General features: G+C 39.6%; 1 protein-coding gene across 2 annotated transcripts in view; it reads right to left on the minus strand.

Annotated features, from left to right (window-relative positions):
- Window positions 1–12,539, minus strand: part of REPS2 (RALBP1 associated Eps domain containing 2) — a 245,457-nt gene that overhangs the window by 176,061 nt on the left and 56,857 nt on the right. For both annotated transcript variants that reach the window (XM_070784250.1, XM_070784249.1), the window contains exon 2: window positions 10,272–10,395. In XM_070784250.1, coding sequence (XP_070640351.1) covers window positions 10,272–10,395 — 124 coding nt within the window. The remainder of the gene's footprint in view (window positions 1–10,271; window positions 10,396–12,539) is intronic.

Consider the following 12,539-nt stretch of genomic DNA (forward strand, 5'->3'; position numbering starts at 1 on the left):
GGGATGAAATGCAAGATTGGTCTTGACATACATATCCTACTATGTATAATGTCTATGCCCCAACCAGTAATGCTGAAGAAGCTAAGTTGAACGGTTCTATGAAGACCTACAAGACCTTCTAGAACTAACACCCAAAAAAGATGTCCTTTTCATTATAGGGGACTGGAATGCAAGAGTAGGAAGTCAAGAAATACCTGGAATAACAGGCAAATTTGACTTTGGAGTACAGAATGAAGCAGGGCAAAGGCTAACAGAGTTTTGCCAAGAGAACAGACTGCTCATAGCAAACACCCTCTTCCAATGACACAAGAGAAGACTCCACACATGGACATCACCAGATGGTCAATACCGAAATCAGACTGATTGTATTCTTTGCAGCCAAAGATGGAGAAGTTCTATACAGTCAGCAAAAATAAGACCAGGAGCTGACTATGGCACAGACCATGAACTTATTGCCAAATTCAGACTTGAATTGAAGAAAGTAGGGAAAACCACTAGAACATTCAGGTATGACCTAAATCAAATCTTTTACGATTATATACTGGAAGTTGACATATAGATTCAAGGGATTAGATCTAATAGACAGAGTGCCTGAAGAACTAAGGATGGAGATTTGTGACACTGTACAGGAGGCAGGGACCAAGATCATCCCCAAGGAAAAGAAAAGTAAAAAGGCAAAATGGTTGTCTGAGGAGGCCTTACAAAGAGAGAAGCCAAAGGCAAAGGAGAAAAGGAAAGATATACCCATTTGAATGCAGAGTTCCAAAGAATAGCAAGGAGAGGTAAGAAAGACTTTGTCAGCGATCAACGCAAACAAATAGAGAAAAACAATAGAATGGGAAAATCTAGAGATCTCTTCAAGAAAATTAGAGATACCAACGGAACATTTCATGCAAAGATGGGCACAATAAAGAACAGCAATGGTATGGACCTAACAGAAGCAGAAGACATTAAGAAGATGTGGCAAGAATATACAGAAGAACTATACAAAGAAGATCTTCATGACCCAGATAATCATGATAGTGTAATCACCAACCTAGAGCCAGACATCCTGGAATGCGAAGTCAAGTGGGCCTTAGGAAGCATCACTACAAACAAGAAGGTGATGGAATTCCAGTTGAGCTATTTCAAATCCTGGAAGATGATGCTGTGAAAGTGCTGCACTCAATATGCCAGCAAATTTGGAAAACTCAGCAGTGGCCACAGGACTGGAAAAGGTCCGTTTTCATTCCAATCCCAAGGAAAGGCAATGCCAAAAAATGCTCAAACTACCACATTAATTGCACTCATCTCACACACTAGTAAAGTAATGCTCAAAATTCTCCAAGCCAGGCTTCAACAGTACGTGAACCATGAACTTCCAGAGGTTCAAGCTGGATTTGGAAAAGGCAGAGGAACCAGAGATCAAATTGCCAACATTTGCTGGATCATCTAAAAAGCAAGAGAGTTACAGAAAAACATCTATTTCTGCTTTGTTGACTATGCCAAAGCCTTTGACTGTGTGGATCACAATAAACTGTGGAAAATTCTGAAAGAGATGGGAATACCGGACCACCTGACCTGCCTCTTGAGAAACCTGTACACAGGTCAGAAAGCAACAGTTAGAACTGGACATGGAACAACAGACTGGTTCCAAATAGGGAAAGGAGTACATCAAGGCTGTATATTGTCACCCTGGTTATTTAACTTATATGCAGAGTACATCATGAGAAACACTGGGCTGGAAGAAGCACAAGCTGGAATCAAGATTGCCGGGAGAAATATCAATAACCTCTGAGATGCAGATGACACCATATAAGAAGAACTAAAGAACCTTTTGATGAAAGTGAAAGAGGAGAGTGAAAAAGTTGGCTTAAAACTCAACATTAAGAAAACTAAGACCATGGCATCTGGTCCCATAACTTCATGGCAAATAGATGGGGAAACAATGGAAACAGTGACAGACTTTTTTGGAGGGGGCTCCAAAATCACTGCAGATGGTGACTGCAGCCATGAAATTAAAAGACACTTACTCCTTAGAAGAAATGTTATGACCAACCTAGACATCATATTAGAAAGCAGAGACATTACTTTGCCAACAAAGGTCCATCTAGTCAAAGCTATGGTTTTTCCAGTAGTCATGTATGGATGTGAGAGTTGGACTATAAAGAAAGCTGAGCACAGAAGAATTGATGCTTTTGAACTGTGGTGTTGGAGAAGATTCTTGAGAGTCCCTTGGACTGCAAGGAGATCCAACCAGTCAATTCTAAAGGAAATCAGTCCTGAATATTCATTGGAAGGACTGATGCTGAAGCTGAAACTCCAATACTTTGGCCACCTGATGCGAAGAGCTGACTCATTGGAAAAGACCCTGATGCTGGGAAAGATTGAAGGCAGGAGGAGAAGGGGACGACAGAGGATGAGATGGTTGGATGGCATCACCAACTCAATGGACATGATTTTAAGTAAACTCTGGGAGTTGGCGATGGACAGGGAGGCCTGGCATTCTGCAGTCCATGGGGTCACAGAGTATCAGACTCGACTGAGCGACTGAACTCAACTGAACTGAACTTACTACGTTAAAATAGATAACTAATGAGAACCTACTGTATAGCACAGGGAACTCTCTCAGTGCTCTGTGGTGACCTAAATGTGAAGGAAATCTAAAAAACTGGATGTATGTATGTGTGCTTAGTTGCTCATCGTGTCCAACTCTTTGAGACCCATGGACTGCAGTCCACCAGGCTTCTCTGTGCATGGGGATTCTCCAGGCACAAATACCAGAGTGAGTTGCCATTCCCTTCTCCAGGGGATCTTCCCAAACCAGGGATCAAACCCAGGTCTCCCGCATTGCAGGCAGATTCTTCACCACCTGAGCCACCAGGATATACATATATATATGACTAATTCACCTTGCTGCACAGCAAAAACTAACACAACATTATAAAGCAACTATATTCTGATGATTTTTTTAAATTGCTCCAAGAAGGGGTTCACAGATTTCACACTGTCAAAGGGGCCATGGCACAATAAAGTTTCAAAACACTACTCTAGACCCTGCTACACCTTCCCTCAGTCCTCACACTTCCTCTTGGCCTGTCTTTGGAAAGCAGGAAGGTTTGCTCCCAGGACAGATGTTCACACATGGTTTCCTCCACAAGAACTCTCTGCCAGCCTTGAACTTCACCCCAACACCACCTTCTGCCCTCCTAAATTAGCTTTCCCAACAGCATTACCCCAGCTCCCACTAGGGTGAGGCTAGAGAAAAGCCTGGGGCTAGCACTTGAGGTACTCCCTCTCAGGGCCCTAGAAAGTCAGAGTCAGCACTTGCAGGGTCCAGGGAGCTAGCACCCCCTACAGTTATACATCTCCTACAGTTATACACCCTGGGTGCCTCTTGCCTCCCTCCAGTTTGGGCCCTAATGTGACCAAATCTGTACTCAGAGCTTAAGCAAAGCTCTTGAAGATACTCCAATTGACTGTCTTTAGAAGTCACTCTCAACCCTGGCTCCACAGAAGAATCACCTGGGGTGCTCTGAAAAACCCTGTGCTAAAGCCACATGTCTGCAGGTAGCCCCAGGTTCCTGTAGTTTTTATTTTGCATTTAGAGTTACCCAGATGATTCTCAAGTGCATACATGGTTGGGAACCAATGCCTTAGAGAGACGACTTCTGTAAGCATCCCTCAGAAGTTCCTGGTGAACGTGAATTCCAAATGTTTGCGTTAAAAAGAGTGACAGACAATTAAGACTCACTCCCCATGCCCATGCATTTGTGTCTTCATGTATTCATTCAACAAACATGCCCTGAGTATCCACAAGGCCCCTCTCAGTACAGGGTTACCAGATGCTCCTCCCTTCCCCTTAGATGTGCAGACTGCTGAGGAAGACAGCCAAAAAATTACTCAAACCTGTAAAGGAGTACTTACAAACCCTAACTAAAGAGCTATGAAGGAGCAGACAGTGAGAGAATTAAGAAGGAAACTGTCACATTATCCAGCACTAACAGGCCCATCCAAGGATTACCTAATTCCCTAGGGATGCATGCTTTTAAGTTTCTATTTACTCTTGATGAAGCATTTTACAATTCTGAAAGGGTAGCTATTAACTTGTGGAAAATTTGTTAGATAACAAACACTTCTTTTCTGATAGCAGTGCAAATGAATTTTATCTTACAAAAGAGTATAATAACCCAGTTACAGTTTTATTGTCCTGTAGGGCATTAATCAATTTTATACGTAATTTAGCAATCTTATTCCAGCATTCTTTCTTTCCGTGACTATAAACACTTCTGACTTTCCTACACTTTCTTGAACCAGCTCTACTATATGCTGGTTCCTTTGTTAATGAATTAATTTGACAGGACATACTTTAGATAGGGTGTCAGGTACAGCCTTGGAACCCTAAAGAGCGAGGAGGAGATGCAGCACTGGAAGGAGAGGATGGAGAACAGACCACTAGCAACCCAAGATCTTGACATAACATGCTCTTTCCTGCAGTAGGAAAGAGGTGGCCCAGAAATGGATACACAGCCAGTAAGGCTGGGGGACAGATTACATGAAAGAAAAGAGATTTGAGATGAGGAGGGGTAGTAGGCAGAGACTAGATTATGCAAGGCCTTACAGATAACTGTAGGGACTTCGAACTTTGAGCTATGTACAACAAGCAACCACAGGGAGAGTTTCAAGGAGCTATATAAAATAATCTATTTTGAAAAAGCTACTCTTAGTGCTATGTGGGGAAAGAGACTGGAGTAGAAAAGAGAGAAGGCCAAGAAACTAATGACAAAATCATTGTGGCATCAGGAATGTGGCTGTAGGTGGCCTCATTTAGCAGAGGTAGAAAGATGCAGGAAGCAAGCAATGAGATTAGAGCCATATTGGCAGAACTTTTTTTAATTAATTATCTTAATTGGAGGATAATTACTTTACATATTGTGATGGTTTTTGCCATACATTGACATGAAACAACCACAGGTGCACATGTGAGCCCCCATCCTGAACCCCCCTCCCACCTCCCTCCCCACTCCATCCCTCCAGGTTGTCCCAGAGCACAGGCTTTGGATGTCCTGCTTCACTCATCGAACTTGCACTGGTCATCTATTTTACATATGGTAATACACATTTCAACGCTATTCTCTCAATCATCCCACTCTCACCTTCTCCCACATAGTCCAAAGGGCTGTTCTTTACTTCTGTGTCTCTTCTGCTGCCTTCCATATAAGATTGTCGTTACCATCTTTCTAAATTCCATTTATATGCATTAATATACAGTATTTGTATTTCTCTTTCTGACTTATTTCACTCTGTATAATAGTCTCCAGTTTCATCCACATCATTAGAACTGACTCAAATGCATTCCTTTTTATAGCTGAGTAACATTCCATTGTGTATATGTACCACAACTTCCTGATCCATTTGTCTGCCAATGGACATCTAGGTTTCTTCCATGTCCTAGCCATTGTAAACAGTGCCACAATGAACACTGAGGTACATGTGTCTCTTTCAATTCTGGTTTCCTTGGGTGTCTCTTTCAATTCTGGTTTCCTCGGTGTGTATGCCCAGCAGTGGGATTGCTGGGTTGTATGGCAGTTCTATTTCCAGTTTTTCAGGAATCTCCACACTGTCCTCCATAGTGGCTGTGCCAGTTTGCATTCCCACCAACAGTGTAAGAGGGTTCCCTTTTCTCCACACCCTCTCCAGCATTTATTGTCTGTAGACTTTTTGACAACAGCCATTCTGACCAGCATGAGATGATACCTCATTGTGGTTTTGATTTGCATTTCTCTAATAATGAGTGATGTTGAGCATCTTTTCATGTGTTTGTTAGTCATCTGTATGTCTTGTTTGGAGAAATGTCTGTTTAGTTCTTTGGCCCATTTTTGCTTGGGGTGTTTGGGTTTTTTTGGTATTGAGCTGCATGAGCTGCTTGTTTATTTTGGAGATTAATTCTTTGTCAGCTGTTTTGTTTACTATCATTTTCTCCCATTCTGAAGGCTGCCTTTTCACCTTGCTTATAGTTTTCTTAGTTGTGCAAAAGCTTTTAAGCTTAATTAGGTCCCATTTGTTTTTGTTTTTACTTCCATTACTCTGGTAGGTGGGTCATAGAGGATCCTGCTGTGATTTATGTCGGAGAGTGTTTTGCCTAAGTTTTCCTCTAAGAGTTTTATAGTTTCTGGTTTTACATTTAGATCTTTAATCGATTTTAACTTTATTTTTGTGTATGGTGTTAGAAAGTGTTCTAGTTTCACTTTTCCCCGTGGCTAACCACTTTTCCCCAGCACCACTTGTTAAAGAGACTGTCTTTTCTCCATTGTATATTTTTGCCTTCTTTGTCAAAGATAAGGTGTCCATAGATGTGTGGATTTATCTCTGGGCTTTCCATTTTCTTTCATCGATCTACATTTTTGTCTTTGTGCCAGTACCATACTGTCTTGATGACTGTAGCTTTGTAGTATAGTCTGAAGTCAGTAAGGCTGATTCCTCCAGTTCCATTCTTCTGTCTCAAGATTGCTTTGGCTATTCAAGGTTTTTTTGGGTTTCCATACAAATTGTGAAATTATTTGTTCTAGTTCTGTGAATAATACCATTGGTAGCTTGATAGGGATTGCACTGAATCTATAGATTGCTTTGGGTAGTATACTTATTTTCACTGTATTGATTCTTCCAATCCACAAACATGGTATATTTTTCCATCTATTTGTGTCATCTTTGATTTCTTTCATTAGTGTTTTATAGTTTTCCATATATTAGGTCTTTTGTTTCTTTAGGTAAATTTATTTATAAGTATTTTATTCTTTTTGTTGCAATGGTGAATGGGATTGTTTCCTTAATTTCTCTGTTTTTTCATTGTTAGTGTATAGGAATACAAGGAATTTCTGTGTATTAATTTTTTATCCTGCAACTTTACTATATTCATTGATTAGCTCTAGTAATTTTCTGGTGGTATCTTTAGGGTTCTTTATGTAGAAGATCATGTCATCTACAGTGAGAGTTTTAATTTGGATTCCTTTTATTTCTTTTTCTTCTCTGATTGCTGTGGCTAGGACTTCCAAAACTATGCTGAATAGTAGTGGTGAGAGTAGGCACCCTTGTCTTATTCCTGATTTTAGTGGAAATACTTTCAATTTTTCACTATTGAGGATAATGTTTGCTGTGGGTTTGTCAGATATGGCTTTTATTATGTTAAGGTATGTTCCTTCTATGCCTGCTTTCTACAGAGTTTTTATCATAAATGGGTGTTGAATTTTGTCAAAGGCTTTCTCTGTATCTAATGAGAGAATCATATGGTTTTTAATCTTGCAATTTGTTAATATGGTGTATCACACTGATTGATTTGTGAATACTAAAGAATCCTTGCATCCCTGGAATAAAGCCCACTTCATCATGATGTATGATCCTTTTAATATGTTGTTGGATTCTGTTTGCTAGAATTTTGTTGAGAATTTTTGCATCTATGTTCATCAGTGATATTGGCCTGTAGTTTTCTTCTTTTGTGGCATCTTTGTCTGGTTTTGGTATCAGGGTGATGGTAGCCTCATAGAATGAGTTTTGGAGTTTGCCTTCCTCTGCAATTTTCTGGAAGAGTTTGAATAGGATAGATGTTAGCTCTTCTCTAAATTTTTCATAGAATTCACCCATATTGGCAGGACTTCTGATGGAGGGAGGGAAAGGAGAAAATCAAGAACGTCTTCTAAGTTCTTGGATTAAGCAACTGCATATGGTAGAGGTATTTAGCAAAATGGGAAAGACTAGGGGTTAAAGGTTAACACACACATACACACAGGCACATGTCACTCATGAAGTAAGGGTATGATTCTTATAGAAGAAGGACTGAAAGGACTCACAACTCCCTGTGTGATAGGTCTTTCAGATTAGGCTCTTAGCATTCTCTTTCACCTTCAAGGTTTATGTCATCAAACATTAAGCTAATGGATTTCAAGCAAAAAATTGGAAAATGCTAAGTGGCAGCTCAAAGTTTGGCCCAGTCTTACACTCATCCTTATTCAACATATGCTGACTGCAAGTAACTTGTTCAAAAAACCTTTAAATGAAGGAAGAAAATCAAGAATTAACTCTGAGTAATACTTAAACCCTCAGTGGTAAAAAGCAGCATCAGTATTTATAAAATGGAGAAAGCCTCATATTTGGAAAAAGGGTTAATCCCTTATACAAGTGATAACTTAGACAATCCACCCCTTCCACCCCCTCCCCCATCCCCAGGAAATTAAGCTATAGATCTGAGCACAGATCAGGTAAAAGATTTCAGTCTAACCAAATGTAAGCAACAAAGGTGTCAGAAGTTTATTCTTTTATACAACAAAGAAGCTCTGAACTCTTCCAGAAGATGAAGTCGGGAGATACTATAATAAAGATTAATGATCATTTACAATGGAATGGAAACTTTCAGTGCCTACCACAAACCGAAATTCAGTGAGCTATAACTCTGAACAAATCACAGCAAACACTGACCAACAGACACCAAACCAGCCACTGAAATTACACTCCATCAAGAAACCTATTTCAAGGAACCAAATTATATAATACCAAGGGATGCTTTGGGGGTCAGGTTGTTTTGGGTTTTTTTTTTTTTTTTTTTTCCTGTTCAGGAAACATTCCAGATTTACAGATTAGAATTGGGACCTTACTAAACAGAAAAAATCATCCAGAAGAGGCTACTCTGCATAACAATAAAAAGCCTGGGAAATGGAGGCTGAGATCCTGGTTGGAGCTGGTTAGAACCTAACATCCTTAGGCAAGTTGCTTAATTCCCCTACACTTCCATTTTCACATCTGTAAAACGGGGATAATAACAGCACCAGGATAGAGACTTTCAGAGTTCACCCACACCCAGTCTCCTCTACTTGCAGGCACACGAGGGAACTACAACCCCCAAAGCCTGCTCTGCATGTCAGTAGATCCATGTGCCAAGTTCTGGCCAATGCACTGTGAGCAGCAGTAACCTGAGTCACATCCACGCCAAAGCATTTAACTGCTAGGCTGAGAAACTATTTCTCTGTTGTGGCAATTACGGGAACAGGTGCTGTGTTGGAGGTGCCACAGGATAAAGCTGCCAGTATCACAGAGCCAACACATGGAGGGCAGCTGCCCTGGAGGGTCACCCTGACCCACTGCAAAGCAGTAAGCAAGCCTTTGTTCCATTAAGGCACTCACATTTCAGTGGTATTTGTTATCACAGCTTATTCTAGGCAATGCAAATTGACACAATTATCTAGTTTAGGTAAATGTCATGAGGACTAAATGATATAGTGTCTGGCACACACTAAGCCTTTAATAAAGATTAGCAGGATGATTGCAGCTTCCTAATGGTTAGTGTAAAAAAAAGCTTCATTTTCTATAGTCAATTTATCAGAATCTTCTCTGCTATTTGGAGCTACAAGGTTACCATGGACTAACCATAAATCCTGAGCCCACAGAAAGATCCACTAGGGACTTCACAGAACAGATAGGAATAGTTGGGTGATTTTTATCTCAAAATGAGGAAAAGGGCAAAGTTCCTGCATAGCTGTGTAGACACAGGAAAGTAATTCATATCACAGTGAACTAACAAAAGACCTCAGCACATCCACTGAATAATCACGTTCTTTAAACAGCTTAGTAAAACCAGTACTGAAGCAGGGCAAATGATGCTAAGAGTTTGGGGCTTTGCTTTTGGTTTAAGTCATGAAAAGTGCTCAAGTATGTGGTGGGTTTGGGGCAGGAATAGCAAGATAAGAAAATGATAAATAAAAACTCTGAGAAGATAAATTCATTACGAAAAATATTTAGTAGCCCCCAAGTACTTAATAGGGCTTTGGGAATTGAGAGATTAAAAGATAATCATACTTGACATGCCTGGCAAGAACAGAAGAGAGAGAGAAGGGGCAGCTCCACTCAAATTCTCCCTGTTACTCAGTTCCTTGTCCCTCATAGAACCTTAAACAACATAGATTCCTCAAGTGGAAAATTAAACTGAGTCTTACTATTTTGCCACAAGTTCTAGAACCCTTGTCCCAATCTTTCTCAGCTAAAGAACAAAATCTATTTTTAATGGCAAGTCAGATAAAAGAAACTAACCTCAGGTCACTCTCTGAATTTTTTCTCATTAAAAAAAAAAATTAAGACACCTGGTAAGTCCTATTTAATAGAAGAGATGGAAGAAGAAACAAAAAATTCCACAAATGCTTACAGAACAGGCCTTAAACCCAGGTCTCTTTTTCATGACAAAAATGGTTCTCATTAAAAAAAAAAAAAACTGTCATGGATAACAGAATGTATAAATGGGAGATACTTACCACATTTAATACTCTCTATCCGCACAGGGAGGCCAGACTGTGCTGCAGCAATTAATTTCAGGGCAACGTAAAACTGTGTCGGACCAAAATAACCAACCCGCTTGGCACCACACAATTCTGTGATCTGAAAACAGACAAGAGAAGGGATGCTGAAAATTCCATTTCATAATGGGGAAATGAGACAAGATAAATTATGAAATCTCAAGGATTTCATGGGGTAAATAATCAAAAAGTCCCTGGAGAGCCTATGTGTACACGCTGATGGGATTCTTTATCCTCTAGTTTGCAGGGAGGTTTTCAATTTGGGTAATTCAATTCTACCCACGCATGATGTTTCAGAACTGGGTGATTATTCTTCCTCTTTCAAAGATAAAAATAAAGGTGACAAAGGATGGCTGTTAATCTTCTTACAAAAGAGTGACTTTTTCAGGGGGTGGACTGTAATGTACAAAGTCTAGAAAGTCACGAAGGTGAAAAGAGAACAGTTTAGTCATCATTATTATTTGTGGATTATCCCAGTTGATTGAAATTAAATGTGAGTTCATTGTTTTTTTAAAGTTCTCAAGCAAAATGATTTCCTAAGCATCAAAATTACATCTTGAGTGCACACTTCAAGGAAACAAAAAAGAAGTACTACATATACAAATATTATTATCAAAATATTGCGATCTTTATCACTTGTAGACCTTAAACTAACATGATATGTCCTATTGGTAGTTTAAAATAACAAATTAAATATACAATGACTTCTCTAAAGTTATTTCTAAGTAAGAGATACTCAAAAGTTCAAATAAGACTAAGTGGGGGTAAAGAACTAAGAAGCACCCTCACTTCCTATGTCCCAGAGGAAAATATTACATATTTATTCTAGAAATGATCTCTGCATATATGTAGTACACACCTGTGTTTTTCCTGTTGTTTATTAAAACTTTATACAAATAGACTATCACATACTATTTTGGGACTTGTTTTTCTTTTAGCATTATCCCTTGACTATTCTTCTCTATCAGCACAATTAAAATTACCACGTTGCTTTAACAACTGCATAATATTCTGCTATAAAGATATACTGTGCATTTTTTATTATTATTCTTAGTTGGTTCCTTATGGATGGAATTTTAGATTTCCAATAATTACTTTTAGATTTAGATTTCCAATAATTATAGGAAAAATCATTATTCCAATAATTTCCAAAATATCACAAATGCTTTCAGAGCAAACTATAAGCAGCCACTAAGTAATCTTAAGAAAATTACAATAAAAATTCAACTAGGATGTAAGCAAAAAATAGCAGCATAAGGGTCACCAAAAACACTCTCCTCCATCAGAACAATGAGAAACTAACTAAAATGGACAGAACTCTGGAAATTGACCAAAAGTTTGCAGCAATCGGGGGGGGGGGGGGCGGGGGGGCAGGGGGCACACAGTGGTGTTATTCAAGAAAAACAGCCTCATCTCAGGAAGAATGGTGAGTTTTGTGGCATTTTAACTGGCCTTATTTCCATTCTCTTTCACTCCTACTCTGGGTATTTTCACTGTATTGCAGACATCCCCAGCCTGCAGTCATAGTAAGACTGGCAGCCACTGAAAGGACAGAGTTGGGCTTCTTGGTTGTGACAGCTATTGTTTGTCATCAAACTGGGTTATCTTGCGTCCATTATTTCTTCAAATATTTATCTGTCCCTCTCTCTTTCTCCTTCTGGTACTTTCTGTCTCCTCTCTCTCTCTCCTTCAGTCTACTGTCTACTGCTCCTAGTCCTAGACTAGGAGCTACAGTTAGGGGGGTAAGTCCTATCTTCTCAGCTATACTTACCAAGAAGAGTCCTCCATTGCATGGAACTGATGGGAGTCGGGAGAGGATGAGGTCATGGCCCAAATGCTGCTGGCTCACTGTTCTTACTAAGATTTAGTAGATTTTCTTGAATAAATCTTTCTACATTTGCTGTATGTTTTCAGGCCAATTTCCAGAGACTTTAAATGATTGTCCTTTATAATTTTTACAGTTAAGAGGTTATTTCACTGGGAAGAAGATCTGCTGAGTTTTTCACACTGCCATTCCAAAACTCTCAACCCTCCCAGATTGAGTCTTGAGTGGAGAAGCAATAGAACGTTATGGTATAAAGAACAGTTCTTGGAGTAAATGACTTAGGTGTGAATCCCTGCCTTAGCACCAATCGGCTGCCTGTATAACCTAAGGCAAGTTACTTACCTTTTGTGCCTCAGTCTCCCCTTAAGTGTAAACAGGTACTCACCTCATGTAAGTTAAAG

Source organism: Bos indicus, chromosome X (genome assembly GCF_029378745.1).
Source record: "Bos indicus isolate NIAB-ARS_2022 breed Sahiwal x Tharparkar chromosome X, NIAB-ARS_B.indTharparkar_mat_pri_1.0, whole genome shotgun sequence".
Lineage (NCBI taxonomy): Eukaryota > Metazoa > Chordata > Mammalia > Artiodactyla > Bovidae > Bos > Bos indicus.